The sequence below is a fragment of the Erpetoichthys calabaricus genome, chromosome 16, assembly GCF_900747795.2.
Source record: "Erpetoichthys calabaricus chromosome 16, fErpCal1.3, whole genome shotgun sequence".
Lineage (NCBI taxonomy): Eukaryota > Metazoa > Chordata > Cladistia > Polypteriformes > Polypteridae > Erpetoichthys > Erpetoichthys calabaricus.
In genome coordinates this window covers 71891467-71916952 of record NC_041409.2, presented here as the reverse complement: position 1 = coordinate 71916952, position 25486 = coordinate 71891467, and the positions used below count along the sequence as shown (strand labels likewise).

The following is a 25486-nucleotide window of genomic DNA, read 5'->3' as shown; positions in this document are numbered from 1 at the left end:
CCTTCTAATGATTTGCTGAAGTTCATACAAATATACAACCCAGTATATTATGATAACATAGCATCACTAGTTCAGGATAGTAGGGTAGCAGAGTCTGTCTCAGACCCATTGACTATAGCGCAAAATCAAACCCAGCATCGTATGGCAGCTCATTGCATAGTGGACACACACATGGTCACACAAACATAAATGACCAAACTGCAATTCAAATCCAGAACTCTGTATACAACAGGCCACAAAGCTAACCATTGTGCTGTTCATATTTGGAGTTCAAAGCTAACATACCAGATCACAGAACTTGTGGGGTTGTACAGTAATGAAACCTGTATATTCTAATCTTGCAAGGAGAGAAATCAGAGTGTGAGGAGTGTGTGATGGCTCATGCAAAATTTCCTAAGCTTTATAATTTAATCTAAAAAAGCAGACCAAATCTATAATAGGAAAATGACATCTAGTCATTTTATAAGAAGTGCACACTACTTTCTATAGTTTTTTCTTACCTTCAACATTTACTGTGAACATCCAAGTTTACCTATTTTTAGCAGATAACACACAGTAATCTCCTTATCACATATACAGGTATAGTGTGTGCGTTTAACCAGTGCATGTCACTTCCTACAACCAATAATACCCAAAACAAAGCTCTCACTTACATCATCACCACTAACTGCTCCATTAATAGAAAACTGAAGAGTATGCAGATTTGCACATGAATACGTATACATAAGCTACCATGGTCTAGCTTTCTATGCTTTAAAGCTGCAGACAAGAACTGTAGCTTCAACTCACGTAAAGAAATTGTATCTCTCAAATGCTTTAAGTTATCTTGGATAATGTAATCAGACAAATTATAAGTAATAATAATAATAGTAAAGTCTGCTTTTGCAGAGAACAAAGTCTAACCTATGCAAAAATACCCTCACCAAATGCTAGCTGAGCTAATGTAAATGATTGGGGGTGTAAGAAAGCCCTGCTCATTTGGGAACACAAGAAAACTGACTCTGCTGGAGCATGTGCTGAGTTTACATTATGATGGAATCCTTTGAGATCTACACATATTAGCTGATAGAGAATTTAGTATAGCACCATGCAGGACATCTTTGGGTAGAATGAAATCTGTCCTGGATAACTAGGCAGTTAAACCAATCACATTACTCCCAATCTCTTAATGGGCTTCCAGTTAAGTTTAGAACTAAATCCTCCATTTAACCTATGAATCTGTCAGTGGCTTAATGAACTTCTTAGCAATTATCTATCAGTGTGTACAAACTAATCCCTAGAGCAAACTATCATGAGTGCTAAACAAACAATATACCCACAGGTAGTAGAATGTGTGTGTACAAGATCTCTAAGAAGTACCATAGTAGTAAATGCACATTGAACTTTAAACTACCTTCAAGGTTGTCAGTTCAAATTCCAGTATTGACTCACAATGTAATGCGGAGCAAGTCAAACTTTAAAAAATAAGTAAACACTTGTAAAGACTCCAGGACTTGTAAAGTACCTAGGGTAAAGGCATCTGCCAAATATATTATAATATTAATGAAACCTGAATAATATTCCACCTAATATAAAGAATGTCACAGAATTAAATCCAGAACTATCAACTATGTTACTATTGAAACACCTAAGAATAATAACAATTTCATAGGGCACTAAATGTTGTACATATTTGTGAGTATACTGTAACATAACAGGAAATTACATAAAATATGCATATTAGTTGATTACAGTGTCCAATTTCAATTCAGCCTTTATTTCAAATATTGTTAAATAACAACAGGGAAAGGTAAAAGGAACTTTTATTTATTTTTTGCATTTGTACATAAAAAAGTACATACAGTATAAAAACATAGCAAATATAAAATGTTAGCCATGAAAGATGGAAACAGAGGTGTGCCTGACACAATAAAAGAAGGAAGTTTTTAAATATCAATCACAGCTATGATATACAACTACAAGGAAGAGGACATCATAGTGATAACTAAGAAAATGACTGGATAGGATACATTGATAAATTGTAGATGGAACTTTCAAAGCTATAGCTAGCTATATGGATTATTCAGATTAGCATTGTGTCAGTGAGGAGCAGAAACTGTTAAAAATCATCAATAAAGGGGATGGTAATTAAAAATCCAGACAAGATTTTCAGTCTGTACTTGAATATTGACGCTAATGAAGCATCACATATTGAGCATAGGAAGAAAGTTCCAAAAAGAAAGACCCACATGTTTAATATGTATGACAAATGTTGTGTAATGGGGATTTGGAACTTTAAGGAGGTCAGCATCAGAAGATCTCCACCGTATAAAAGGTTTATGTGGTGTAAGCAGCCTAGACAGGTATTCTGGAGTGTTGAGACAAACAGCTTTGTAAGTCAGTCACAGGGTTTTGAAGATGATACAGTATCTGACAGAAAACTGATTTAGGTGAGGTAACAGTGGATATTGTGTTCACAGAACTTATTTTTGTTGTCAAGGCTTTGGCAGTAACATTATGGTCCTGTTTTAATCAGTTAATACTTCACATAAGAAGATCATTAAAAGAGAATTGCAAAGGTCCAACCATGAATTGATAACATGGTGGTAAAGTACTTAAGCATCCTGTCTAATAAAGGATGGGTTGGACTCTGTTGATATTCATCAGATGATAAAATTAAGTTTTGAATCCAGCATAGAGATGTGAGCCAAAGTCCACTCAACTTTAAAATATAGTGTAAGTCCAAGACTAGTCAAAGAGGAAAACAGGAAAAATTTATGACAGCTGTATTTTAAAAAGGAGTCACACTTCTTAAGTTCCCCCAGTGATTCTATGAGTATTTATTCAAATTAGTGTATTTTGAGTGCCAGGCCATTTACAGATATTTAGTCACAAAGGTCACTGTACTCATTTACACCTGTCTCAGTAGAATTAATCTCCAGAGATTATCACTGTTGCCTATACTTCTTCATATAGTAAACATTATAACCTCTAAGAAACATGCGTCTACTCTAATTTCTACAACAAGCAAAGAAAAAGATCCAGCTTTATTAGGTACACCTCTTCAACTGCTTGTTAATGCAAATACAGTACCTAATCAGCCAATCATATTGCAGCAACTCAATGCATTTAGGCATGTAGACATTGTCAAGATGACCTGAAAATTCAAAATTCAAACCAAGCATCAGAATGGGGAAAAAAGGAGATTTAAGTGACTTTGAACGTGGTATGGTTGTTGGTGCCAGATGGGCTGGTCTGAGTATTTGAGAAACTGCTGATCTACTGGGATTTTCATGCACAACCATCTCTAGGGTTTATAGAGAGTGGTCCAAAAAAAGGGAAAATATCCAGGGAGCGTCAGTTCTCTGAGTAAAAATGCCTTGTTGATGCCAAACGTCAGAAGAGAATGGCCAGACTGGTTTGAGATGATAGAAAGGCAACAGTAACTCAAATAACCACTTGTTATAAGCAAAAAAGCATCTCTGAATGTACAACACATCGAACCTAGAAGCAGATGGGCTACAGTAGAAGGAGAACATACTGAGGCTACAGTTCACCCGGGCTCACCAAAATTGGACAACAGAAGATTGGAAAAAAAACGTGACCTGGTCTAATGAATCTCAATTTCTGCTGTGACATTTGGATGGTAAGGTCAAAATTTGGCATTAACAACATGAAAGCATGGATCCATCCCATTTTGTATTAACGGTTCAGGCTGGTGATGGTAGTGTAATGGTGTGAGGGATATTTTCTTGGCACACTTTGGACTCCTTACTACCAACTGAGTACTGTTTAAATGTCACAGCCTACAAGACTATTGTTGCTGACCAAGTCCATCCCTTTATGACCGCAGTGTATCCAGCTTCTGATGGCTACTTCCAGCATGATAGCACGCCATGTCACAAAGTTCAAATCATCTCAAACTGATTTCTTGAACATGACGATGAGTTCACTGTACGCAAATGGCCTCCACAGTCACCAGATCTCAATCTAATAATCTAATAGAGCACCTTTGGGATGTGGTGGAACGGGAGATTCACATCATGGATGTGCAGCCGACAAATCTGCAGCAACTGTGAGATGCTATCATGTCAATATTGACCAAAATCCCTGAGGAATGTTCCCAGCACCACGAAGAATTACATGGCAAACCGGGGTCCAACCCGGTACTAGCAAGGTGTAACTAATAAAGTGGCCAGTGAGTACACATATAAAATGCTAACGGTTGTCCATCTGTCACGCAAAAACTGGCAAACCATGGGATCTTGACCCTCGTTCTTGGTTTTAATGAAGAGCTTATGATGTAACGTGCATAACGTGATCCCAAAATTGGAGGTGCAAAATACATCGCTCGTGTAATTGGGGTTTGGGTCCTTCTCACAACAAGCAGAGGCATGACCATACACTGTGCCTGACAGAAAAACAACCTCTGAGTATGCACGCAACATTGACAGTGAAGCATATTGCACAGGTCAATTGATCATTTGCAACACAACAACCACTGCATATACACATTGCACTGACAGTGACGTTTTTCAGGTCAACTAACAACCGAAAGTCATACTCTCTGATCAAAATACAAAACACAAATACCAAATTAAGAGGTCAAAGCACATGACCTGAGCATTGTAAATGCAAGTCATTCACTCTGAACGTAACAGTCTTACACAATTAAAGAAATGGAGGTGCAGGCATCCTTTGCCACGTTATTCCCAGAAAAGAATAGGCACACAAGCACCCCAACATATTAAAATGAAAAAATAGCATGCAACATGACTGCCAGGAAAGGACTCCGATTGATATTGGCTTGGAGAAAAGGATATTGCAGCAACCTAAGTGGAATGACCTGGGGTGCTGTGTTTTGTGAAAGGTACTTCTGTGGGGACGGTAGGTCCAAGTATTTCTAGTATATATTACTTGAAGGCTGAACACACTTTTGTCGCATTCTTACCTGTGTCAGGCTTTGAGTACTCCAGACAGAGTATTTCTGAGTCATGGGCCTCAACCTTAAGAATCTCTTCCATGGTCTTCAAATCATGAACCCTGCAAAGAATCCAAGAGGTTAGGCTGGTCAGTTGTGTTCACTGTGTTTATTATTACCAGGATTAAATAGGGGACACCACACCACCCCCCTCCCAAAACAACCCTTACCATAGCCCTAACCAAATGAATGAAATCCCATAGGCAATAGTAAATGGGTGCCTTTTTTCCTTCTTCCTCTATGGCTTAACTGAATAATGTTTCCACACAGATGAGCTGATTAATCTGCTGATGGACTATCTGAATGTCTTTCCATATCCTGTACAAGAAAAACACTCAACCACATCATCTGGTACCTCAAGATGCCAGTCCTGTCCCCAGATGCTAAATGTTGTCCATCAGGCCTTATGCATAAAGTGCGTATTCCAGCTTTGATATCAGCAGTCTGGGACTCAGCCTTCTCTGAGGCACTTCCAGCATTACACTCAGTGTCGAGCAGGAATGAGGTATTGTTGTCCATGTAGATGATCTTCAAGAGATCCTATACAAAAACAAGATAAAATTATTTACTTTTGGTAACAAAACGTTCATTCTGCAAAGATCTCCTTAGGAATATGTTTTCCAGTTTGACTATACAGAAAATAGCAAAATATCCCTTACTGATGTACACTTGGATTACTTGGCAATTAGATTTGTTGTTATCCATCATGCTTAATTGCCACTGAAACCACAACATATGCAAAACACGACAACTTCCTCCAAAACACAAAGATCATCTGATTCCTCAACTTAATGAAGGCAAATACAATGCAAAACAGGAGTGCTTATGGATAGGATAAAAATTAACCTTTTCTTCCCCAAGTATCTGAAGTCATTCAAGTCAAAATTCTTGTATCCAGTGTTATTGGGGCAGGGAGCTGCAAACGGAGTTTACAGTATACTTGGAAATCCTATTATAGAAAAAGGAAGGTTGGAATTGCTCTTTTGATACTGCCCAGTTACACTGTGGAACTGAAGAAAAAATTCTACTTCACTTTCTTGACTGTATCCTAATCAGACACAACTTATATAATACACTGTTCATCTAGGGGATTTTACCAACTGCCACCATTCTTCCTCTTATACCAAAATGAGCCAATATGAGGTTCACAGTAAAGTGAAATCATGTTGGGATCATTTCAAATACGGATTAAGGCCCCAACTTACATTGCTGATGACATTGCGGGTCAGCATTGTACTGTGGTTGTCCAGGTCCCACAGCCTGACTGTGTTATCTGCAGAGCAGGTAAGAATTGAGCCAGGGGGCAACCGGGATTGACTACTATCAGGTAGTTCAGGGTACACCTGAAATAGGCAAAATATAAGTAAAACGGTGTACAAAATATACACTGAACACTACTTGGAGCACAAGCTTACATATTGTACTTAGACATGTGAGTTCATACATGATACAGGTACCCACCTCAATACTCCAGACACAAGCTGCATGGTAGAGAGCCGAGTAGACCTTGCCTACTTTCCGGGGATCCCTGACATCCCAGGCATAGAGACTGTGATCATTGTAAATACATGACAGCCACCGGTTTGTGGAGTCATAGGTCACTGCCAACACATCTGGAAAGCGGGCATCTGCCTGGGTGCAGAACAGATGACTGTTGAAAGATAAGAGGCAAAAGTATTGGTATATGAGAATTGTCAGTGCACTCCAAAAGAGGATACAATATCAGTAATTTAGAAGAGATTAAACATGTATGTGGTATATGGTATTACTATGCAGTAAGATAGAGGTGGAGTTGCTGGACAAAAGAAGAGCACATCAGGTATTGTAAGAGACGGACGAACAGAAGGACATCAAAAAAGGCAGGCTGACTTAAGTAAAAGCAGTTTGCGGATTAGAGAGCTATAGATAAGGCAAAACAAAGTATTGTATTTAATGATATACGGGCAAAGGAAATAATTAGATCTGACAGATAAGAAAAACAAACAAAATCTTCATATACAGGAGTACAGGACCAGGACAGAGAATAACATCCAGTACAGGACTAGGGACAACTAGACTGAGGGGACTGAGAACATTAAGGGGTGGAAGAAAAACATGTGTTTAGAGAAGGGACAGGATAGAGAGGAGGATATCATGGGAAGGCAAAGAAAGAGGACATCAGGTACAGAAGAAAGAATCCTTAACGCTAAGGGGACATTAGGTATTGTTGAGGGACACCGAAGTGAACATCACATATGGAGGAAGGGACACTGAGAAGAACATGACATATTGAGGGGAGATGAACACTAATGAGGAAGACATCAACTACAGATGTAGAAAGAGGGATGTACAGTAAGAAGGACAAATTTACCTGTTGATAGAATGGGGCATGAGAAAGAGGCATCTTTTTTTTTTAAGAGAAGCAACAAAGAGAAGTGGGTATCACATGAGGAGGCAGATTGATATCAAGGTGAAAGTGAGGCAAAGCTTACAAGAGATACTAGGAAATTCAGGAGTAAAGAACATCTGGCTACTTTCGCATTACAACTGCCTCCATCAGGATACCTCTATTCAAAAGTAGGCAACCTCAGATGGAAGCACTCATTATTGTACTTTAAACAGAAAGTCTAATGGAGATGGGCACTCTGCCTGGTGGCAAAGACAGGATCTCAAAGTTTTTCTCTGTACCTGCACAGAGTCTGCATGAATATGGAAGAACAAGCAAGGCATACGTTTTTATTACTGTGCAGGCTGATCCTTCCCAAGCACAAGGCCAAACAAGTAAGATTTACTGACTGTGAAGTTCTCATTATCACATGCAAGTCAAGATGCTTACACTTTCTCAGAGCCAGTTGTCAAACAGAAGGCATTCCTCAGAAATCTGTTCCCTCTCCTAAACTTGCTCCTAAGCTTTAGGTTCACATTAAAAAGTATTCTACCACTGTGGTACCCTGAATGTCATTATACGACAACCCTCCCCTCACAACCCACCACCAATCCTCTTCTAATACATCAAAGGACCTTTCCACTGGCCGAGAGTATGGATTTGAGGTGGTGGAGCCTAGGGTGGCAAAATTCCTTATAATCTGGCCAATGAATATAAATGCACATCCAGGTGAAAAAAAAAATGCCTTGAGAAGGTGCCAGAAATTAACTGGTGGAGACAGTAGAACCTAGGACTGCAGATACATCATCGGAGGCCTGACCAGACCTATTGAGACAACTGGCACAGCAAGTCTGCAGGGTGGAATCAGATTCACTGTTAGCTTGGAGGTGCCCACAGATTCTAATGGTTTTCTCATCAAGAAACTGCCATTACTGCACTCACTGAAAGTTTTTCTCCCTTAGGCAGTATAAAACTTAATAGAAACCAAACATATCATGTTTGTTTTAAATACAGCTGTGATCAGAGTCACCCACACCTGTTTTGGAATGCAAAGGCCCCCTTCTTACCATCTGCCCCATTCTCAACTCTCTTTGCGCCTTCTTCCCTCATTGTTGCCAATCTAGTTTCAATGCTTTCTTCTTTACCATTTTATTTGTTTGTTTAGCACTCAAGGTAGCCTTCCTTCTCTGTTCTGTCTTTTTCTCCCATTCCCCCTTATTGTCTCTAAGTGACTGCCTCTCCATTCTTTTCTCCTATGTCTATTCATACTTTGATTTACGGACAGGGAGAACCTTTCTTTCTTTCTTTCTTTCTTTCTTTCTTTCTTTCTTTCTTTCTTTCTTTCTTTCTTTCTTTCTTTCTTTCTTTCTTTCTTTCTTTCTTTTATATCATCAATCCCTTCTGATGTACTTATTCTCTTCCTCATTCTCATTCTTTCTTTCTTCTGTTTATTATGAAGCAAGCCTCTTACATCCTGTCTTCTCTCCAATTTACCTGGCATCTGTTACTGTAGCAATATCCACACCTAGCCTATGTGGCCTTGGAAGTGTGCAGATGAAGTGAAGATTCACTGGATTGAAGGCACGCACTGTTCCATCGGCACATCCACAGAATATCAGCTCTTCACTCACTGAAAGGGAAGTTGCCATTGATGTCTGGAGGAGAAGCAAAAGTCATGTTACTGCCAAAAGAAACACTGAAAAACATAGCTAAGAAATTGTGCAGAGGGCAGTGGAAATAAGCTTAAACTACTGGTGGTGTATGTGGGGTAGGTTGGTCACTGAGGTATAAAGTCACTAGGTCTTAAAAGTTTTAAGTTCTAAAACAGAATGGGAAAATTAAAAAAATGGTAGAGGCTCGCAGCTGAACTTGACGTGCCTGTTAACCCTTTTAACAGCATCAGCTCTGTAGCAGTGCTACTTAAATTTCCTGCAACTACCAGCAGCCCCAGTTGTATTTCATCATTGGGCAGCTTCAATGTGGCTGGGGTTGCTGGGAATTAGGAGCTCTCTTTAAGAAGGACACAGAGAGAATTGAGAATCAAGATCATCTGTCTATATTTGTTTCTACAAAACATATTTTTGGATTACAACTACAACCACCATGGATTACAGTTTCTGTCTGGATGTATGTGCCTGCTTGTCTGTGTGATTTCATCTTGGTTGGATACGTCTTTGTCTGAGGAGCGCTCCCAATCATGCCAAATTTTCACACTACAACTGCAACTTGGTAGGACAAAACCTTATATATCATTCAGAGATCTGTTCACAGGGGTTTTCATTCCTCACACCATCGTCATCTACACCTGTTTTTCTTTCCTTAAATATCTGCTCAGTATATATTATTGTTATTAAATCTATATTATTTATTGATTCATTAAGCCTTTTTATCAGTGTCTCTGTGTGTGAGTGTGTGCGTGCCATAATAAAATAAATAAATCCCACTCTTCGGATGGTGTGAATCTTAGCATCCTCACAATCGTTACAGCTCCGTCAGGCAGCAAGTTATTGGCAGTCACAAAAAGGGGTGAGGGCGACTGTGCTGGAAGGTTGGCACTCATTTGGAAAATGTGACATGGGCAGCGATTTTCAGATGTTTAAACTGACATGGTCCAACAACAAGCTCATAGACTGTATTCCGCAAATCTGACATACTCCACAACTACAAGTCACATAATATGACCTCGGCTTTATCTCTGATACTTACTCATCATCATTCCACTTGCTCACATCCTCCCTCATTTTACATGCACTAGACTCCATGCACACATTTACCCTCTCACCTCTTATACATAGTAACTTGTTCATGTCCTCACTCATTTTAGTTGTTGCAGTGCTCCTTCAATCATGTCTATAATCATTTAAATTGCACATATCCTCTTATTCTTAATTATTTTTTAATTATTTACTCTCTTGCTCTATAATCTTTCATATACACTAATTTTCTCACTTCTTCACATCCTGATTTATTTTATTTGCTTCAGTTCTCCTTTACCTCTATACTCTCAATTTGTACATGCTCATGTTCTCACTCCTTTCATTTGATACACCCCTCTTGCTCTTTTTTACTTATTTACTCATTCAATTATAAGGAACAGAAGAAGCTCTTTCTTAATTCAGAAAGTATGAGAAAGTATGAGAGTCTCTTCAAGTGATTCATCATACTTCAATCAAAATAAGATGTTATTCTGGACTAATTTAGCACTACTGTATTAAAGCAAACAGAAACATGTAGTCATCCACATCCATGAGTCTTTGCTCAGTACTAGTATAGTTGTTCCAAGTGAAAAGCAGAGAGGTCACAAGATATCCTCCCAAAAAGCTAAGTGGCCTGAGGGTGATGGCTGGGGTTTGCTTTCTTAATTGACTGTTTCAGAACTGTACTCAATGCTACTCCTTTCACAAACAAAAACTTGGCAACAATGAAAATAATGACATTGGCAAACTCCCAAACCTTATGCAGGAGTGATCTAGTCGGTTTATGTGGGGTATGAGGCGTGAGGAATAGCCTTAATACTTTGCTCCTACAAGATAAATTGGGAGATTTTCAATATTTAGCAGTGTGTATTTCATGGTGATCAGCTCTTAGGATTATTTCATAGCTAAACGAATTTTTTCCTTTTTAAAAGAAGTGCACAGGGTTGAAATGACTTACACACAGTCACACAGCAGTCAAAGATGGAGATTAAGGTTACAATCTTGTGCTTTCAACCCAGTGCTATAACCACTAAACTATACTGCCTGAAGGAGTAGTAGGAAAAATTATAAACATGCAACTCCACCAGAATGCAAACAGGATGCTAAAGTAGAGAAGTAGAGTTAGGAAAGAGAAACCTTGAAAAAGAAGAGCTGGACAGAGACAAGAAAAATAAGACTGTAGTGGAATCTATTTAAGTTGTTAATAGTAGCTACAATATACAGAATAAATTATATTAATAACTATGTTGAGTGTGTACGACCAAGCCCTGTTCACCATTCCACAAAACAGATGCTACAATACTGATTTTTGAAGTATTAACAAGTAAGTACAAAGCAAAACAGAAATGGGCTGAAATGTATAACATATTAAAAATTCACTTAGTTAAAAAATTTACAAGAATAATTTGAATAGATATGACTCATGCTTTCAAAAACATTTTTAAAGTAGTTCCCCCATGATACGTAAAGTGACTTTTGTCATTCAGTGAACAGAATGTTATGGGAAGTAATGAAGTATGTAGATGTCACCTAACAAAAAAAAGCAGAAAAAAAAACTGGCTAAGCTTCCTGTTGGGGTAAATCTTTTACTCTCCAACACTAAGTGATATGTAGCTCTCAAAATATGACAAAATATTTCCTTTAACATTATAAAATGTAAAATATATATTCTTTAAAGGAATATTGACCCAATAAGCATTATTTACCTAGCTGTGCTACGCATCTAAGATAGGTTATAATCTAAGTAATCAATGTAGATCTCAGCAGTAACATTTGTAGTGCAGTTTGTCCATCTGGTTGCTACTGTATGCCTCTATTACATATCATTAGGTATTGGATTCATAAAAGCAGTGCTAATGTTTGTGATGTGCCATCTATTAGATAGTAGAGACAAACCAACCGAACAGACACACAGGCACTTGTACTATTATTAAGATGGATATTGCACTCACTTTAGTGAATACCATACCGAAGTGTGTAACTGGAACAGTACAGCGTATTTCTACAATGTCAAGGTAACAAAGGAATTTAGCAGCAGCAGTAGAATAGTATCCTTGTACTTCCATCTCCAACCAAATGTTTTAAATAGCACCTTTCTTCAGTGAATACCACTTGAGAGTACTTTAAAGGGACAGAACACAATACTTTTTTCATATCTATATGAAATTATATGCTATATTCAATATCTCACACATAGATAATGATGATAAACTGACACCCTTGTACTTCACAGTCCCAAGTATTATCCAGTTGGCCATATTGCTAGCACAAATCACACCAAACTGAAACAAATAAAATACTAATCTTCACCTTTTCAATATTTGGAAAATGTAATAATGGTATTATGTACAGTATGTACAATAAACTGTAAGTGACTATGCTCCTTAATTTGTATTCCCATCCTTGTTTTACCTTTCCCTCAAAAACCAGCCATTCAATGTGTCTTCATTTTTATAGTCCCAGAAAGTGCTTTAGGCAGTAATAAAACCATAACAATGAATATATGCTATAAAATAGGAAGCATAATAAAGCAGAAGTGTAAACGAGGGCAGCTTCAAATATGACGGCTTATTCAGAGCCTGTAAAGGGTGCAAATGTGCAAATGATTCTAACGAACTGGTTGTAAAACTAATTCTTACAGATAAGGGGTTAGTATCAAAGTTAGTCAAAGTATCAAAGAAGTGGTGGATATGGGGCTTTTCCAAGCATCTAAGGTTATTCATAATTTTGCACTCCCACATATCACTCAGATGTTTATGGAAATTATTTTAATGAACTCTGCATTTGCAAATTAATCTGGACAAATGCCTGATGTGGAGTGCTGTTCTGCTCTGAAGGAATGAAGACTGGCCTAGTCGGCAAAGACAGGGGCACGATTGTTCAGTTTTGTGTTGAGAAAGATGAAAGCCACAATAGCCCAATTGTCCATCCTCTTAGCTTGCTGGCTGCTTATACTGTGTTTCAGTACATATGGCTAGCCAGCAAGGCACACAGTATCCCAAAAATGTAAAAAACGCAATTAGTGTCAGAAGTGCAATTGTTTGTACTTGGTCAAGAAAATAATTTCAGATATGAAAAGGCTTGGATCTAAGCTGCATAGAGTAGCCTAGTGACTGCCATGGTCAGGGCACATTCAGCATTGTCAGCACAAGCTGATGACTTCAGGTCCTGTCAGTATAGTAAACAAGGCTAACTTCACATTCAAATTTATGCCTGGCCAGTGGATGGGAGACTTCCTGTAAGCCGGCCGCAGCGAGGATCCTATGTTAATGTGCTTACCCAGAGCTGGGCAGGGCACAGCAGACTTGCTAAATGCTGCTCATCCAGGCTTGGCCAGAGGACAGGAATCTTCTTCCAACCCACTAAGCAGACTTGACTAGCATACAGAAATTGTTTTCCAAGCCACCTATTCCAGGCCTGGATAGTGGATAACAGAGTTGCTCCAAGTCACCTTTAAAGACCTGGTCAGTTGCTGAACACTAGATAGTATGGAAATGAGCAATCAGACAGCAATGAAATGTGTGCAATGTCTGTCTGACAATGAGACGAGAACAAAGATGTGGGCTACCAGAAGCACACTGTAACTTACTGTGATACTGTCTGTGTTCTGTTCAGGGAATTGAGGATATAAAGAGAAAAAGACAGAGAGAAGGCCAATTAGACCACAGCTCAAAGTCTCAGGGAAAAAAAAAAAATAAAAAAAATCAAGAAAGAAAGCCATGCTCATCATGTTGAATAATCAGCACAGAAAACGACAGCCGTGGAAGCCAACCTCAAACAAAATGATCAAAAGGTAGAGTGACAAAGAAAACAATTTATCTGCATGCTGCCAATAACAGTTAAAGACATGTGTGGTAGACTACCTACCCGGAGTTCAACCCACTTGTCCAGCAATCGCTTGTCATTGAATTCACATAGTAGACCAGAAGAAGTGATACAGAAAGTGCTGCCCGCCTTGCGTCCTCGTCCACAGGCCACATCACTGAAGAAATTATTGCGCAGTTCACCTAAGAGGCCGGACCGACCCTGTAGGGGCACTGTGGAAGTCACCTGAGATTTCAAGAAAATCTAAAGATTACACAGTGATCAGAAAGCAGAGAGTAATAACAGCAGCAGATGACAAGACAATGTTTCAATTCCTTACCAATAAAAGAGCTCTGAACTGCTCACCTTAGATGACTTGGCATGTTCCAGGTACCAAAACTTGACGTGCCGGTTGCCAACAGTGACAAAATAGGAGCTGTCTTCAGAAAAGGACACAGCGGTCACTTTGCTGGAAACTTTGTTGGCTGCCACCACCACATTTTTCTGAAAGTAAAGATTATAGAGTTAAAGCTGAAAAACTGGAGATTTTGGGACGTTGTACAGAAAGTAGTGGTGGAAAGGTGCCAGAGAAGGAAGGTTGCACAGAAGGAGAATGGTTTCTCAACAGATGGTATTAACAGTCAGCCATTTGTCATTAAAGCTTAACATTAAAGCAGACAAGCAGAGGGATGACATAAATGGACAGACAGAGTCACACGCCTGATTTATAGATTGTGACAATACCTTCCAGGACCATACATTGACAATCATGTCATGCTGGTAGCCCACACTGACAATGTATTTGCCATTAGGTGAGAAAGCCACACAGGCGACACCATACTTGTGCTCCTGCAGTTCAGACACCTGGGCGCGTTCAGCCACATCCCACACACGCACTGCTGGCATATGCCCGCTCTTTAGAGACAGAGAGAGAAAGAGAGACAGGCAGATTTAATAACAACAAGCATATAAATTGTGTGAAAAAGTATTTTTAGCATATTTGATATAGTGCTGTTTATTGGCCACACTAACACACAAATTCACAGTTATTTCCACATTCTCAAACTTAACAGTACAGTGCAAAAAATAAAACTTTTAGTATGACAGAAGAGTCTCACTAGAGTGAGCCAAACAGGTGGTCACATGACCGCCTTTACCAGCTTAGCAAAACACCCACCATTTACACTCTTGGAGCATCTGGGTTCACATTTCTGTTTTTCCAGTTCCTTTTAATTTAAGTTTATTAGAGGCCACACATGTAGTAGGCTCTGAAGTTTAGAATGACAGTGGAACACCTGCTTGAGTTATAGCTTATAGTATCTGAATTTGTTACACAATTATCCTTTTTAAATATAGAATGTTCTTTTAATTTTTGTTTATTATTCTTGTAACATGTGTAATGTGTTTATGCTTGATAGTCTTTCAGCTAGCCCACTGAGAAAGGTGGTATGTAAGAATATTGCAACAAAAGCCTCTACAGTAAAATCAATGCCTGACCCTCCACACAGCTTGCATGTCTAAAGTATTAAATATGCTTCAACCTCATATTAAAAAATTAAAAGAGAATACAGTCAATGTGCGCTACTTACCTCTCCAGTAACAAGGTACTTGCCATCAGGAGAAAATGCAAGAGCCGTGATTGTTTTCCTAAAAAGAAAAGAATCCCAGACTATAAACACTAAATTGCTAAAGGTGTTTCTACTGTTTTGACACTTCAATTGTTATTTTAGATAGTGTTTTTCATATCAAAGAGTCTGGCCAACAAAATAACAGTTCAGTACAGGAGATTTCAATTACATAAAAGACAACTTCTTGTTTACAGTGGGGTTGGATGGTGGAATTTCATTTGCCATGTAGGTGCCTTTGAGCACCTTATGCCTCAGTTCAAACACTTGACACTCTCACACACAGCTTGTTTTTTCATTTTCACAATTTTTCAACAGTTTGGATAGTCTATTTCTGTTTCTCCTCCAACAAAAAGGGGGCCCTCTGTCACATTCAGCATCATTTTGTAAATATTTTAATCTTACAATACAATCTTACAATCTTACAAGCCATCACACACTACAGGACGACATCACCTGCCTGTGACGGTGACGGCTCCCTCCCAGATGCGCTGAACAACTTCTACGCTCGGTTCGACAGGCAGAACGACGTGGCGGCGAGGAAGACCACCCCTCCTCTGAACGACCAGGTGCTGTGTCTCACTACAGCGGATGTGAGGAAAACTCTACGCAGAGTCAACCCACGTAAAGCTGCTGGACCAGACAACATCCCAGGCAGAGTGCTCAGAGAATGTGCAGAACAGCTGGCAGATGTTCTTACCGACATCTTCAACATCTCTCTGAGCAGCGCCGTCGTTCCCACGTGCTTCAAGGCCACCACCATCGTACCCGTGCCCAAGAAGTCTTCTGTGTCCTGTCTCAATGACTACCGTCCTGTTGCACTTACACCCACCATCATGAAGTGCTTCGAGCGGCTCGTCATGAGACACATCAAGACCCTGCTGCCCCCCTCACTGGACCCACTGCAATTTGCGTACCGTCCTAACCGCTCAACGGACGACGCCATCTCCACTGCACTCCATCTTGCCCTCACACACTTGGACAAGAAGGACACATACGTTCGAATGCTGTACATAGATTTCAGCTCAGCATTCAACACGATCATCCCCCAACAACTGATCGGGAAGCTGAGCCTGTTGGGCCTGAACACCTCCCTCTGCAACTGGATCCTGGACTTTCTGACCGGAAGGCCTCAGTCAGTACGGATCGGGAACTGCACCTCCAGCACCACCACACTGAGCACAGGTGCCCCACAAGGCTGTGTGTTCAGTCCCCTGCTGTTCACACTGCTGACTCACGACTGTGTAGCAACACACAGTTCAAATCACATCATTAAGTTCGCTGATGACACGACCGTGGTGGGTCTCATTAGCAAGAACGATGAGTCAGCGTACAGAGAGGAAGTGCAGGGGCTAACGGACTGGTGTAAAGACAACAACCTCTCTCTGAATGTTGACAAGACAAAGGAGATGGTTGTTGACTTTAGGAGGACACGAGGCGACCATTCTCCGCTGAGCATCAACGGCTCCTCTGTGGAGATCGTCGACAGCACCAAATTCCTGGGCGTCCACCTGGAGAAGGACCTCAGCTGGTCCCTCAACACCAGCTCCCTACACAAGAAAGCCCAACAGCGTCTCTTCTTTCTGAGAAGACTGAGAAAGGCCCAGCTCCCACCACCGATCCTGACCACCTTCTATAGAGGAACTATCGAGAGCATCCTGAGCGGCTGCATCACTGTCTGGTTTGGGAATTGTGCCATATCGGACCGTAAGACCCTACAGCGGATAGTGAGGACAGCAGAGAAGATCATCGGGGTCTCTCTCCCCTCTATTGAAGACATCTACACCACACGCTGCATCCGCAAAGCCACCAGCATTGTGGCTGATCGGACACATCCCTCTCACACACACTTTACCCTCCTGCCATCTGGAAAAAGGTACCGAAGCATTCGGGCACACACATCCAGACTGTGCAACAGCTTTTTTCCACAAGCCATCCGTCTCCTCAACAAAAAGGGACTGGACTGATAAACACACACACACGCATGCACACACACACACACACAAACATTATCACTTAGCTTAACTCAACTACCTCAAAACATTGAGATTGGACTGACTAATCAACACAAGCGCAAACACACTGACCTACACTACCAAACTATCGTACACACCAACCTGTCAATGCTTTTTTTGCACAATATCCATTACTGGACTACTTTTTGCACTAACTTCTTTACTTCCTAATTTTTGCTGCTACACTAAGGAATGTTTACTGTTTCTCCACTACCTCAACTCATCACCACAACACCTTATTATTATGTTACGTTTGTGTTTTTGTCACACTGTCACTTTGTTGCTTTTGTTTGCACATTTCTTAGTTAGCTAGTTTAGTTTTTCTGTTAATTTATGTTGTAAATTTATGTTGCATGTAGCACCTTGGTCCTGGAGGAACGTTGTTTCGTTTCACTGTGTACTAACTGTATATGGTTGAAGTGACAATAAAGCCTACTTGAACTTGAACTTGAACTTCTTTGCTTATACCAGCTCTTAATGGTAGTGCGATTCAAGTCTGGAGTACCAAAAGACTTTTAGGGAATTGTGAAAGCAGATGGGGCTGTTTTATCTTCATCATCTTTGTTTAGTACACAATAATATATATATTCAGTGTCACTCATCTTTATTATTCTTAAATGAGGTTAATAATAGGGCATTATTTTTATTCCAGGGCAGTTGTGCCAAAAACAACCATACAAGCATCGATTTTTTCATATCACTGGAAAGCTTGCAGAGAGAGGTCCTTAATTATATGTGTATTCATTTTACCCCTGTTCATTTTTAAAATTAACATTTTAATTGTTGCTGCTTCACTCCATTTTACCAATGCAAGATGCTCTGATTCATTATTCAAATGTTGTCATTCCAGAAAAACAAGAAGAAAAGGCCAAGACTTTACACTATATGAATAAAAAGCCTGTGACCACAGTATACCTGTTTAAACATTAACAGGCACCGGACAACTCAGAATAGATTCCTAGAACACAGAGCACTAACTGAAACATCACTAAACAGGGTCATTATAACACTATATTTTATTACATTAAGGAAAATACAAATATTGTGTAACATTAATGAATTTTTATTCAGCATTAGTTGAAGGAACTTATATTGAGTGTATTTTTTTTAATAAATACTCCATCCAAAAATGATATATTTTTATAGGTTACTTTCCTTATGTACTTTGTGGTGGTGGTCAAGAAACAATTTCAATCTCATGTTAAATGTATACTATAAATTTATATATGATTGATGCTGTCAAATGTCAATGTATAATCTGATGCTACAGAAAGGTTTTTCCCTTGCATCAGGTTATGTTTATTTTTAAAATGTGCAATGTGCTTCCTGCACACATGACACTCATTTATATGTCTAATAGGGTTTATTTTAGGAGATTTTTCAACTGTAGATGGTTCTTTGCAATCTCCATTGCTTGATCTCCATTGGACCAGGTTAACAAGAGCACCTCTGATCTTTGCAGTTCAAAATCACCGCCCCTACTTTGAGTGCCTCCTTCATGAGGCAGTGGATTGGTTTAGAAATGTGACACTCAGTAAGCCATCTAACTGTTTCCACACAGTTATAAGCAAAATTTGCCCATGATTGTCTCCAGACATATACATTATATATCTGGCTTCAGTGAGACTAACAAATAATCAACGCATTTACACACCATTTGGCCACATACTGTATCTGTGTTGTTTTTTGCATGCAGCCCTGTAAGCCACTAAATTAACATTATTGATTAATGCAGTAATGAACAGTCCTAAGAATTAACAAGGACAGCTTTTACTGAGTACAAAACACCTTTAAACGGGGTGGTGTTAAGCAGGGTATTACTGTATACTGAATTAGAAATATTTGTTTCAGCATCTTAATTTAGCTGTGCTTCTACTGAGTAACTAATGTGAAACAGACAGTAGACACTCATGGTACCTATTTTGATAGCAGTTTTCAAAGAGAAGAACAAGGTTACCTGGCTACTAAACCTTATTCTTCCAGAATGGCAGCAGAAATGTAAAAAACATAGACATGTAGTTTTTATAAAAGGAGAAGGTTGAATTAAAGGATCTATGCAATGTGTTTCTTTGTAAGAAATGGGTTTACAGATATTTAACACTCCGCAATTCATTCTTATTAGTGCAGTTACTTAAAAGCTCAAACTTTTTGGCATTTATTTGTAAAACGTAATGCAAAAGAACACATCAAAATTACTAAGCACTGATGCTCTGCTTTTCATTTTTGCTCCCAAAAGTTCTCTTTGCAGCATTTCATAAGACATTCTGAAAGGACCTCTGCTTTTCATACATAGCGGGTGACATCTGGAAAATACATAGTACAAACATTCCCACCAATAGCAAAGAACATTGTTTGAATTGTTCTGTTTTTAAAGACATGATTTGTATATGGTTATGTACTAGCACAGCAGGTTTCTCCAGCTCCACACATACCTAATTTGAATATTTTTTTATCTAGAACAACCTTGTCTCTACCACCAATCAATGTGACAACCCCGCAAGCAAAAGCTGACAAGGAAAAATTGATTATAAAAGCTGATAGAATTAGGGTGTCCCACATGGGGCTGCATCTGTAGTAACCTTGTTATACACTTTGCCAAAGTAGAGAAACACCTCTGTCACTGTTCAGACATTTCATTGTGAAAGTAAGTGTCCAATAGCACAATGGGACCAAACGTTTACAGCAACATTTTCCTGCTCCTGCTTCCTACTGCTATCTGGAAAGAGTGTAATTGATGAATAATACCACTCAATGAAATAATTATCAATAGACAGGTAGACAGACAGATTTTGAAATTAATAAAAAAGATACATAAAGAAACCAATGCATAGAGAGATTAAAATAAATGTAGTGAAGAATTCACTTCAACTCTAGTCTGTTACATTATTATGTTAATAACATTTTTTAAGTTTTTTTTTATTTGAATGCAAAGTTTCATGGACTGTCTTAAGAAAATACTATTGTACATGCCATTTTGATTTGCTTGATTGGGCTGTGTTTTGTTATTATGTTCTGTTTCTTAAATAAGAGTTTCACAAATCTAGAATTCATCCCTTCCATAGGAAGCAAGTCCATTTACACAAACTTCATTTTGTGCAATGCCTTCCCAAAGAACTTTAGGAAAAGCAAAACTGTGGGTTCCCCCAATTCCAGTCTTCAGTAAGGGAGCAGAAGCAGAGATTGTTCTGATGTATCGGTGCTTGGGGAGCATCTGGATATATGTCTTGTCTGGAATGCAAACAGAGAAGCCATATACAAAAAGGGTAAGAGTTAATTTCTTGAGAAGGGTAAGGTCCTTTGGCATGAGCAGAAGACTTCTGCATATGTTCTATCAATCTGTAGTTGCAAGTGTGTTCATTTACATATGGGCATGTTAAGCAAGTAAAATTACCATTTAAGCACAGCAGGTTTCAAATATAGCCTGGATGAAATATGAAGATAGGGCATTATGAATTTAAGTCTTGTTTCTTGGAAACAAGAAGATACTTTTATTTATTTATTTTTTGAAACACTGCTTGTTAATATTTTGTTCCAGTTCTGCTAAGTAAGCTGGTGCAATGATATTTCTTAAACTGAGGAGAACTAAGCAACTTCTGTGTACATAGCACAAATTATTCTGAGAAGACTTTCAATAAGAAAACGTTTACAGGACACTGAAGGCATAAACTGAGTGAGGTCAGTTGGAATGAAAAGAAGTATGGGCACAGACAACAAGTTTGAAATCCTCTCTTCTTATAAAGAAAACAGGCTTCAGTTGCTCCTGATTCATTGAGTGTTAGACACTTAAAGAAACACAGCAGGCTATTCAAACAGGAGAAAAAAATAGTGCAATGAAAAAAGAATGTTTCAAGCTCTGATAAAGAATTAATGTGGTTTCCAGCTTCCATTTGTATTTTTTGTGTGAAGACTGTCAAGCCAGACAAACAATGTATTCAATTTATTAAAAGTCCCAACAAGTCAAAATAAAGTTGCACTTGCAGTCACACAGGACACCTTACAGCAGCTCCTTGTGTGTTTACACAACTCTCGCAAGGCTCTAGGCTAAAGACGTACTGCAGCCCATGGTTGGCACTGGTTTCTGTCTCTAATAAAACCATGTAGTTAAAGCAAAAGTGAGTCATGCATTGTAAGGTGTCAACAAAAGAGTTCATAATCCACTTTGACAGTGGCAGCAGGGCGGCCTGGCTCAGTTTCCTATTTACATTAGCTCAGATGCCAATTACTAACAATGGCACAGGTTACTATGGTTTCAAGAGCAAGAAAGACTGGCAGCCCTGATGGAGCATATAAACGTGGAATTGGGGAAGGTTGGGGGCGGGGGGAATTTTGTTCATACCTGGAGCTATTGAGAATGTGATGCTGTTTGGTCTTCTTCAAGTTGAGCAATACAACTACGCACCTAGAAAATAATGGAAAGCAAGGAGTTAAAATTAATGTATTACAAATAAGTATAGCAGGCAAAACCACCCTGAGGAAGATTCATTTCAATGTATCTTTTTGTATAGCATTATTCACAGAATGCAGGTTCTGAATACTGCAACAAGTATAGGTAAAATACTAATTACAAATTTTACAAACAATGTGCTTCATCAATGTAGAATTCTTGAGACAACATAATGAAATTCTACTGTCACACTTAATGAAGTGTCTCCCAAAATGTAAAAGTCCCTATTTTACTGGGTGTAGCTCAGCCATATCTGTTTAGAATATATCTCAATGTACCATCACATATCATGGCCGGCGAAAATGCTGTTAGTGCTCACAACCTAAATAAATTTGTTACTGCATACAGTAAAACAGGTCCTTGTATCTCTCTGTATAATTAATCGTTTATTTTCATGGGCTACAGGGCCTCCCATCTTAATAAAGATTCTCTTTTACTGGTTGTGTTGTGTCTCAGTAAAACTAGAGTCCTTTTCTTAACTGGATGAAGTGCCAGGCAGTTTTACAAAAGCATGTTTATTTTACTGATCCTTGTGTTTCTCCTCATTTTAGGAGATTAACAGCTTCATTTTTGATTTAAGTTGGACTTTCCTGCCCCCAGTAGGCAATGATAGCTTTTCTTCCTTATCTGTTAAATTTCCTAGGGCATCTCTCATATTAAATTGCACAGTCATCTGTAGGTGTGGTTCAATATAATAAACATCAATTGTTTCATTGGACGCGATGCCCCAATATAATAAACTCATTTTCAATATTTGCATAATAATAATAATAATAATAATAATAACCTTCTTTTGTTTCATTGGATACAGAGTACCCCAGTACAGTAAATATCAACCTTATTTTACAGAAAGCAGCATTTCTCAGTGAATTTATGAAATGTGTTAATATCATTGAACCCTGCCTGTTTTTTCCAGGTAATGAAAGTGCAAATCCTTTTCTCAGTGGCAGTGCACCAGATCCTGACTTACGAACCTGCCACAATATGCTAACCATGATGCCTCCCTTGGTCACTTACACAGCCATTTGTAGGACTGGCACAGCAAAATGTATCCATTTGACAGTCAGTGAACCCCCAAATAATCTTCATGGAGAGGCTCACAAGCAGTTGATTGCTTTTCTTCTCACTATTTTCAAGCAGAGAAACACAGGCTAGTGACAGGAATGAAACACATACCACTTTCATGTGGTATATCCTAGGGCTGCTTAGGACTTCTTGATTCTTCTGGCTTATACCAGTACTTCATGCTAGACAACCTAATCATCCTGAGACTCTGCAGGCAAGAGTGGCTTTATGCAATCTATAAACTGTTTAGCTGAAATATAAAAATAATTTATTTTGACTGCATCTACATAAAAACACACTTGACTTGCAAGGCAGTAAATAGATCACTGTTCCATTTATATGTTGACCAACTTTCACTGGTAAGTTAACAGGCAACCTGATGTGGAGAAATTGATCCTTATGAGACACAAATGACACTTAGCTACTGACAATAAAGTCACACACCAGACTACTACTGACAATACTAGCTACTGACAATTAAGTATCAGAGATTAAATCACAAGACCTTTAGTGGGATTGTAGAAGACAGAGAGACTGTACTCCGGAGAACCCACCCACATACTTTCTTTGTTTTCTAACATGGCATAAAAGTACAAGGGCTCATTAAGAAAAATCCTTTCTTCATTATTTCTACATAATGTCTTTTTGTAATAATCATTAAAGCTGCTAAATATGGAGTTTGCAAAAGCCACTATTAAAATGAAGGCAGTAGCACAGATAGAAACAGAAATCAAGCAAAACATTCTGTAATGCACCTTTCATAGGGGACAGTATCATAAAACTCTTCACATAAGCAAAGACTTTAGAGAAAGTATTAACCATAGCAGATAAAGGGACTGAGGCATTAATGCAAAATGTCTCAGATCAATCAAATGCCTGCTAATGTCTGTTGTGAAGTTTGGGTATCTCCCAGAAGGCAATCTGCTGATATGGTATCTATTGTTACTAGACTGCCTTTTAAAGCTACAGTGCATACTATGCACTATGCTACCATTTAGTAATGCCAGCACCCCTGTCAAGACACTAAATGCCTAGAACAAGCTCAGGAGGCCCAATAGCAGACCTAAATGCACTAGAAAATGTATCAAATATTCTATAAAGATGATGAAAACTATACACAAAACACAAAGTACAAACACACTTTTAACAACAGCCAAGTGGACACTGAACAACTTTTCTAAATCCACAGTTGCAAAAATAGACATTCACTCCAAGGTCACAAGGCTCAGGATGGCAAAAATGCCACATGAGGAACTGAACATCTTAGTAGGAACATGCCATATACAAGTTCTAAATTCTCTAGTAAATACACTAGAAGTAGGAATATTGTCATTGAATATCCCAGCAGGGTCAACAAACATCATAAAACAGTGAATGTAACAGTGCAGACTTTGTCAATGAAGACAGCAGAGCAATCCCAGTATAAACACAGATTGGCCAGGTAGACTTAATGAATACCAGTAGTCTATCTGAGACAACAACCTCTACAGTAGAGTCACTAAATATTCAAAAAAAATTGATAAACCTCAAACCTGATCCACTGCACATCACAGTCCAGCCAAAAAATATTCCAAGGAAATTACTAATTGCAAAGTGGAAATGTTGAACATACCATAAGAGTCTGTGAATGCCCTAATAAAGCACAAGAACACTGATAATCCCTGATTTGAGATGCTGAACATCCCAGTGAAGCCACTAAATGCCCCAGATGAGTCACTGAATATCTTAATCGAGATATTAAAGGCAAAATTTAAATTACTGAATATTTTCAAAATAAATTCCATAAGTCATTGAAAGTAGACTCACCACACACACCTGATTACAGACACTAAAGGGCAGAGAGGAATCAATATAGGCCCCAGCAGAGACATTGAACAGCGTGAGGGAGTTGAAGAATGTTCTAAAAGAGTTACTGAACACCTGATTATAGTCAATAAAACATTATAGTGAATTTAGTGACAATCACACTAGAGTGACCCATCAGCCCATCATCTCTATGGGGACAATAAATATCCTCGCCACACATTTTACACTGGAGCTACTGAAGGATCCACTAAAGTGAATGAATGTTGCAGCAGGGTCAGTGAAGGAGAGAGCAGAGACATGGAGTGCTCTAGCAAGCAATAGTCACTGAAAAACCTGGAACAGTCACTAAATTCCCCCGATTGCCCCTTGGGAATTACCTAAAGCCTCAATAGATTACAAAAAAGAGACCAACAGGGCCACTAAATGTCATAAGAGAGATGCTGATTGCCCCAGCAGAGTTGCTGAACATTCCAGAAAATTCATGAACTGCCCAGTAAGTCACTAACAATCCAATTTCAGGCAATTAATATTCCAGGAGCAAGGTTCAATGCCACAGTCACACTTGAGTTAAATGGCCTCAACTTCTCATTTCAGACTAATTAACTGCTCCATATTTCTGGTCACTACACACATTATGATGGTGTGATCTCAACTGAACCTTGTTAGACAGAAACAGCAGCAGTGTGCTATATTTTATATAAAAGAG

The 25486-nt window shown here is 38.9% G+C and overlaps 1 protein-coding gene across 5 annotated transcripts in view; it reads right to left on the bottom strand.

The window, feature by feature from the left end:
• mapkbp1 (mitogen-activated protein kinase binding protein 1) overlaps positions 1 to 25486 on the bottom strand; it is an 82293-nt gene that overhangs the window by 37539 nt on the left and 19268 nt on the right. For 4 of the 5 annotated variants that reach the window (XM_051919729.1, XM_051919730.1, XM_028822398.2 and 1 more), the window contains exons 3-13: positions 21802 to 21864; positions 15415 to 15472; positions 14570 to 14740; positions 14192 to 14329; positions 13889 to 14071; positions 13611 to 13628; positions 8820 to 8980; positions 6422 to 6611; positions 6166 to 6303; positions 5316 to 5500; positions 4931 to 5022 (exon numbers count right to left, since the gene is read on the bottom strand). In XM_051919729.1, the coding sequence (XP_051775689.1) occupies positions 4931 to 5022; positions 5316 to 5500; positions 6166 to 6303; positions 6422 to 6611; positions 8820 to 8980; positions 13611 to 13628; positions 13889 to 14071; positions 14192 to 14329; positions 14570 to 14740; positions 15415 to 15472; positions 21802 to 21864 (1397 nt within the window). The remainder of the gene's footprint in view (positions 1 to 4930; positions 5023 to 5315; positions 5501 to 6165; positions 6304 to 6421; positions 6612 to 8819; positions 8981 to 13610; positions 13629 to 13888; positions 14072 to 14191; positions 14330 to 14569; positions 14741 to 15414; positions 15473 to 21801; positions 21865 to 25486) is intronic. The other variant, XM_051919731.1, reaches the window with a different exon arrangement.